Here is a 7,711-nt window from a genome sequence, read left to right as displayed (position 1 = left end):
TTTTTACTCTTTTGAGGTTTGGTTAAGCCCAAAAGGAACCATTATGAACCCAAGCTCACCCAACCAATTCTTATTTATTTATTTTTTTAATTAATAAACCTTTGTTTCTCCACCAAAAAAAAATATTATTTGCAAGTAATATTATAGCCACAAATTATTTTATAACATTTTTACAAATTATTGATGTGAAATTTTTTTATTAGTTCTAATATGGGTCCACCACTAATATCACATTTATGTTTACCAATAGTTATTTGAAAATTACTAAAGCCATACCAATAGTTTGTAAAAATGTTGTAAATTAGTTTGTGTCTGTAACATTACTCTTTCAATTAATATGCATTTTCAAATTTTTTTTAATTGATATAAATTTGTTGTGTTATAAATTATTAGCCCTTTGATTATAAATGGAATAAAATAAAACCAGTCTTTTCTAAAAGACTTGCAGCTCAATTAGTATTTTTTGATATTTTCAATTAAAACATCCACATTTTAAATCTTTATTCTCCCGTTTTAATTGTAGAATTTATCAACGTCAAAACATTATTAGTACCCTATCACTTTCACTTTAATTTGGATTTATTAAGTGAGGTGCATTTACTCCACCAATTCAATGAATTTAAGCTAATACAGTTTAACATAATTCCTCCCCCTTCCCCACCACCCCCCACAAAGAACATGAACCTAATCCACACTTAATCATTTTAATATATATATATATATATATATATACACACCAATTAAAGACCCATGTGTTGCAAGGTTTTACCATAATCTTATAAAATATATATTTTATTTGAAAAACAATAACAAGATAAATAATTATTATAGAGAAAGGAATAATGAGTTTTTAATTGCTACGCCACATGGTCCATACATGTATCAAGAATTGAGCTACTGCTTTATATGTACCAGGGTTTGTATCTTTGTTTGGAATTTCTGCCAATGGTGAAGCCAAATAAAATATGTGCACGGGGCAATCCTCTTTTTAGGAATTCAATAGTGCACAAAACTACAAAGAACAAACAATGTTTTTTTTAATTATTTGTAAATAACAATATTAATTATGATAATATTTTTTATATAATTACTATAATTAACATGTACTCATGCAAAAATTGTCATTTTGCAATTTGAAGGCTTTTTATTTGATAAAATTTAGTTTTTCAATATACCTACAAGGCTGCAATAATTCTCCCAACCTACTGACCTTGTACAATGTGTTTTATCAATTGATCCAATTGATATTATGTATGTCTTAAGGGTTTTTTCAAGGTATTTCACGTAAGGTATTTCACATCTTTGGAAATTTGCAACAACATTAGCATCCTGGTTTATTAAAGTATTCAACAAATTTATTATAAAATAGATGTACACAATTGAAGTAGATCGATGCAAATTTATTATGTAAAATAAATGTATGACTATATTGGTTATCATCAAATGTTCATTGCTTATATAATCTGTAATTCTTTGTCTTTTATTGGTCGAATCTATAGATCTTGATAGTCGTAAATTCATAATGGAATTTTGTTTTGATCTTGTAAATGCAAATTAACAGTATGCATATTTGAAAGACAAATCAAGTGCATGTAAAGTGTAAAAAAATACTTGCGTGTGGTGGTGGTGATGATGTTTTCCATATCAAACCGTTTCTTGGAGCGGGAGTGAGATTTTTTTTTTTTTTTTTCAAATTGAGAGATAGACTTAGTTTGAAAAAGAAATCAGTATATAATAGCTAAAACATTAATATTTAAAAGAGGTATTTGATGCGGATAGTGTTTCAACTGTAATCAAATTATCCTCTCCTTTTTTGTCTTTTGTTTTTTATATTTATGCGCATTCTCCTTTTTGTTTAGGTGTCTTGGGCTTTATCAAATTAGTTTTGTTGGTCCTTGTAATTCATTTTAATTAGAAGTTTTTGTATTCATGCTTTATCTAATTAGTTTTGGAAGTGGTACTTGATGTGGATTAGTATTTCAATTGTGATCAAATTCAAGTAGGATATAGTGATATACATAGGGCTTAATATTTATTTTTTCATCTATAAATTTCTTGCAATTTGGGGCAGCCAACCTTTTTTTTTTTTTAATTAAGATTTTTTTTAGAAATTATAGGAGAAGAAAAATTATATCTATTTTTTAAAAATATTTATGCAATTTGGTGAAATCACTTGACACAACCACGACTTCCAAGCTCAACTCTTATTATATAGTATATGATATTGTAAGGACTCAATTTGTATCGATCCCAAACTCGTATTGGGTTCGAACGCTAAAAGTCCAAACAATAAATTTGTAGAGCGTGGATATAAAAGAACTAGATTAATTCAGAAGAAAAACGATTAAACTTAACGTTTCTAGATGGATTAGTACAAATATTACTATCAATTTATCCTTGAAACAAGCTAAGTTCTTTATTTCGTAAGATTTTCTTCTAAGCATCAATTGTTTAGAAGTTCCGATCCTTTCTCTTAATGCATTCTTCCATATTATATACTGCTCTCTTGGTGTCATCTTCACCACACACGTGTAGATTGGATTTGGGGGATCCCTTCCTGTCCCATCAAACACCTCCTGGAACCTCCAACCAGCAGCTGTAAGGCTGCTTCATCACTGTCAGGCATCACCTCCACATTAATGCGGTCAGAGAGTTGGTTGAGAGGCAATTAATGCGGAGGCAGCAGTTGTTAAAGATATTTGTTTATCTTTTCTTTCTTACCCCTGACCTCATGTCCCACTTTTAGTGGTAATGTAGCTTCAAAGTGTGTTTGTGACAATACGGCGTTCAGGTCGTCCTCGGACACATATTGCCGAGAAGGATTTTGTCCTCGGACGAATACTGGACCCATCTCATGTGATATCTACTCCTCTTTTCATTTGGTTCCCCTTATAACCTTATATGGGCCTCTTCGGTGGTTTAACGTCCTCGGATGGACCACAGACCCAGTTAACACGGTTTTAATAATTATTGATTAACTGGCCTCCACAGATATGATATGATTTTAAATTTCATAGTTTGAGTTAATCTAGATTTTAAGGCTAACTATATATTTGTTAATTTGATGTATTTTGGTACGTCAAATTTGAGAGTTAGTTTTGATTCTATTATAATATTAATCTTCTTTATGTAAATTGTAATCATTTATTGAATATAAATTTAAATAAGTTAATGAAGTCTTATTTATTTAATTAGACCTTACAATAAGAAAATGATACATTGATATTATGATGTGACCCTACTCTACCTTGTTATTATCCTTACACAACACCCTTTTCCAATGAAAATGTATCGCATGAAATGATTCATTCACAACATTTGGGACTCACATATGTTATGAGAGAAATGTCTTATAAGACTGTATCATAAGATAATTTTCACTTTTCCATTCCGTTCTTCACAATTTTGTTTTGTTTGGGATCAATTAGCATCCATCTTGTGTGGTTTGACATTTTTATAATTTAGTCCTTAAAATTTCAAATTGGTAATTTCAATTTGGTACCTCTAAAGCGGACTAAAATGAAACTTTCAAAATTCCATCGAAATCTAACATAATTGTTTTCCATGTGGGGGGCATGGGAGCAATTTTTTAACACTAGTTCAACGTAAACAGCCCTCACGGATTTTACAACATTTTCATTCTCCATTTCTTTCCTCCACAAAGAGTGAGAAAAACACTAACCAAATAAACGAAGATGAAGGTGCTAGTGGGAATAGAGGTTGAAGAAGAACACCAAGCTGTCACACTATAAGAAAGAGACCAAATTTGAAACGTGGTTGCCAACGTCAGGAATCCCAAAGGTACCAAAACTAAATATTGATCAAATTGTGTTCTGGGTTGTCTATATGTTTGTCAATTCGGTGACCCATTGACGATTTAGTACAAATTTCATTACTGCCCACAACTACATCCAAGTCATTTGCATGTTGAGGTTCTGGTGTTTGATAAAATGTCAAGAAGACACGGTTTTTAATATTTAGTCAAACTTTGTTCTGGGTTGTCTATGTGTTTGTCAATTCTGTGATCCATTGACGGTTTAGTACGAATTTCACCATTGATTGCACCTACATGCTAGTCATTTGCATGTTGAGCTTCAGGTGTTTGATAAAATGTCAAGGAGACACAGTTTAGCAACATTATTAAAGTTTTGGTAGCTCTTCTTTTGAATTATGATCAAAGGATGTATATCTATTACAGATTGTTTGTCTAAAATATAATTTCTTTGTGCTTTTTTTAGTGTCATTCATGTTTGATAGAGAGAGCTGTACAAGATTGTGGGATCTATATACATATTCTTTTTTATTTTGTCGAAAGCGTTTTACTGTATAGATACTTCTTACTGAAAATTATGGGACTTGCTTGAATTGAATACTGCTTTTAATTTTGGAATAATGTGTCTGCCAAATTTTTAAGCTTCAAATCTTTATTTGTAACTCTTCCTCCTATTTGTTTGGCACCAAAAAGAAGCAATATCCCAATATTCTTGAAGATCCGTGTTGTGTTTTCTTCTGTAACGTGGAATTCAAAAAATTGTACCGTGTCAGCCTGCCTCCTGATTTGCGCCATACGATTTATGATCCAACGCACTTTATCATAGGGATTCAAGTGATACATTGATATGTTTTTGTTGGCTTCTTCAATAGTTTTCTTTTGCCTGTATTATACAGATCATTAAGAAAAAGCTAGAATTTTGGTGGTCTCTGCCGTGGACTAGGGCTGGAGAGTCTAAGAGAGATGGAGAGGACAAAGGGGAGGAAGGTGGTGAAAGACAAGGAAGTTGGTGATGGTGATCTTTGCTGGTGGTTGGTTCACAAGGGAATTGCAGCCTCATTCCTGTGCATTGCTGTGTTTGCACTTTTGGTGAGAGTGGCTATATCACTCCATCCTTATTCTGGTGCAGGAAATCCTCCCAAGTATGGAGACTTTGAGGCACAGAGGCATTGGATGGAGATCACCCTTAATTTGCCAGTCAAGGAATGGTATCGCAACAGCACAACCAATAATATCAGCTACTGGGGACTTGACTACCCTCCCCTTACTGCCTACCAGAGCTATTTCCATGGTCTATTTCTCAGATTCTTCCATCCTGAATCAGTTTCTCTTTTCAGTTCTCGAGGCCATGAATCTTATCTTGGGTTTGTATTATCAGACATTCTTTTTCATCAAAAACTTCTTTTTTCAATTTTCTTGATTAGCAGTAAGTAATGATAAATTTTAGCTTTCTGAAGTTTTCTATGCTCTTTCCTGCAGAAAACTTCTCATGAGGTGGACGGTTCTATCCTCTGATGCACTGGTGTTCTTTCCTGCAGTTTTCTATTTTGTTCTTGCATACCATTCAGGTCGCTCAAATGGCCATAAAACTCACATAGCATGGCACATTGCAATGATTTTACTGAGTCCATGTTTGATGCTCATAGATCACGGTCATTTTCAGGTTCAAAATTGAATTTCCCATTGCTTTTTTCCACCCCTATATTAAAACTTTGAAGGCACTTAGTATGGGTTGCTAATGTTTTAATTCTCATTGATTCTGTCAGTACAATTGTATCAGCTTAGGCCTTACTGTTGGAGCTGTTGCTGCTGTTCTCTCTAACAAAGAGCTAGTAGCTTGTTTCTTGTTCAGTCTTGCTCTCAACCACAAGCAGGTCCCTAAACCTAAAACCCTAAACCCTTTGCATAAAAATTACTACTTTTTTCTATTTTTTGTGCTTGTTGATCTATGATTTTGGGTGTTATATTTAAGTCATTTACATTGTTTGATCATTGTGATGATTGAGTAGATTTTGTGAAGCACAGGAGAATTGTATAAAATGTTATGTTTAAATTTTATATGTTGTCCATTGATAATTCTTTTCAAAATACTCTGTAGAAACTTTAAGAAATTAAATTAGCTTATGTGGGAATTGATTTATGAACCTGCAACTGTCGTACACTACTGTTTTTTTTTTATTTATTTAATTTTAATTAATTTATTATTATATATTATGATTCCATCTATTAGAAGTCATTACTTAACCTTAAAAAAAATTTACACTTCACTTTAATTAGGTGCTTGGTTCCACTTTGCACCTAGGAAGAGGCCTTTGTGCTTAAGTGGGTTTAATCTTTTAATAACACTGAAAAAATATGATGCAGAGGGGAAGAAAATGTTATTTCATAAAAAGCCCATTGCAGAATTGCCTTGCTATATATTGAGTAACATTCTCCCAGGGATTTTGATTAATTTATGTTTGAATATATATGAAATATTGTTTATATGCTCTTCCATGCGCCATGTGTGTGAAAGAAATTGTGGTCTGCAAGTCCTTTTGTAACAAGCTAAATATTTAATAATGTATTTGTTATTCCTGGACTTCACTCCTGCCAGCTGATTTGGCTTCAGCAAGTGTTTCATTGTGGTTTACTGCAGATGACTGCATATTTTGCACCTGCATTTTTCAGCCATCTCTTGGGTAAAAGTCTTAGGCGCCGGAATCCTGCTCTTGAAGTGTTGAAACTAGGCCTTGTGGTCTTGGGAACATTTGCTCTTGTTTGGTGGCCATATCTTCATTCTATGGAAGCCTTTTCAAGGGTAAACAACTGTGGTCAATATGCTTCTATTGTACACTAAATTAACTCCATAGATCTTTTGCGGTAATTCCTTACAAGGATGTTGGTCTATCAGATGGCAATCCATCTTTGCTGTTTTTATGCTATGGCTATCCATAGTTTTTTTAGAAATTCTTCTCTTTGAGTTTATCTTTGAGTCAACTATAGTTATGAATTACTTAAGCTTGGTAAATTTACAGGTTCTCTCTCGTCTTGCTCCTTTTGAGAGAGGAATATATGAGGATTATGTGGCTAACTTTTGGTGCACAACATCAGTTCTTGTAAAATGGAAGAGTATCTTCACAATACAATCATTGAAGCTTCTCAGCCTTGGTGCAACTGTTTCTACATGTCTGCCTTCAATGGTTCAGCAGATATGGGCCCCAAGCAACCATGGTTTCCTTTATGGACTGCTGAATAGTGCATTCTCATTCTATATGTTCTCATTCCAAGGTAAGTCATCTTTTTTTTCTTTTCTTTTTTTTTTTGAATTTGATTCATTTTGTTTTTCCTAATCTCTCGTTTCATAGTGTTGTATATAAAAATTATTTTCATTGTTTCAATTTACAGTGCACGAGAAGTCAATTTTGCTGCCTCTCCTGCCTGCAAGCCTTTTGGCACTGGAAGAGCCTTTTCTTCTTAAATGGATTACACTTTATGCCTTGTTCTCTATGTTTCCTCTTCTTTGTCGTGACAAGCTGATCCTACCATATATTGCAGTATCTGCTCTCTTCGTCCTTATTTATTATGTGCCAAGTGGAAGACAAGATAGAAAGGAGATGCGTTCCTTCAATTCATTTTTCACAATCTGTCTTGTGTCATGCTCTGTTGTTCTTCATATTGTTTACTTAACCATGCATCCCCCCCACAGATATCCTTTCCTTTTTGATGCTATGATTATGCTTCTTTGCTTCTCACAGTTTATGTTGCTTGCTTTTTACACTAATGCAAAGCAATGGATGCTGATGAAACGCTCTGTTTTGTTGGATAAAGAAAAGAAGCTTCATTGATCCTTTGTTTCAAAGATTTGGTTAATATTGTCAGTATCTTATTGGTTTGTGTTATTGAAGGGATATTGAGATGGAGGCAGCAAACTTGTGTAAGTAAATGTTTTGTGATGAG

The 7,711-nt window shown here is 33.2% G+C and overlaps 1 protein-coding gene across 2 annotated transcripts; it reads left to right on the top strand.

The window, feature by feature from the left end:
* Positions 1-3,522: 3,522 nt before the first annotated feature.
* On the top strand, positions 3,523-7,711 carry LOC115977462 (probable dolichyl pyrophosphate Man9GlcNAc2 alpha-1,3-glucosyltransferase). Of its 2 annotated transcripts, none has more exons than XM_031099317.1 (7): positions 3,523-3,801; positions 4,669-5,136; positions 5,252-5,435; positions 5,539-5,646; positions 6,384-6,572; positions 6,790-7,042; positions 7,160-7,711. In XM_031099317.1, the coding sequence occupies exons 2-7, from the start codon at positions 4,736-4,738 to the stop codon at positions 7,597-7,599; spliced, it is 1,575 nt and encodes a 524-aa protein (XP_030955177.1). In that variant the 5' UTR covers positions 3,523-3,801; positions 4,669-4,735; the 3' UTR covers positions 7,600-7,711. The 2 variants fall into 2 exon arrangements, with proteins under 2 accessions (XP_030955177.1, XP_030955178.1); XM_031099318.1 differs by having other exon boundaries at positions 3,525-3,801; positions 6,411-6,572.

The sequence above is a fragment of the Quercus lobata genome, chromosome 2 (genome assembly GCF_001633185.2).
Source record: "Quercus lobata isolate SW786 chromosome 2, ValleyOak3.0 Primary Assembly, whole genome shotgun sequence".
Classification (NCBI taxonomy): Eukaryota; Viridiplantae; Streptophyta; class Magnoliopsida; order Fagales; family Fagaceae; genus Quercus; species Quercus lobata.
The sequence above is the reverse complement of the archived record's forward strand: the minus strand, read 5'-3'. Positions and strand labels throughout refer to the sequence as shown.

Bases quoted from the DNA above. Each gene is read 5' to 3' on its own strand.
- LOC115977462 (XM_031099317.1), top strand. From the start codon at position 4,736: ATGGAGAGGACAAAGGGGAGGAAGGTGGTGAAAGACAAGGAAGTTGGT. The intron at 5,647-6,383 runs GTCCCTAAACCT...ATTTGGCTTCAG, and splicing joins TTGCTCTCAACCACAAGCAG to CAAGTGTTTCATTGTGGTTT. The intron at 6,573-6,789 runs GTAAACAACTGT...GTAAATTTACAG, and splicing joins CTATGGAAGCCTTTTCAAGG to GTTCTCTCTCGTCTTGCTCC.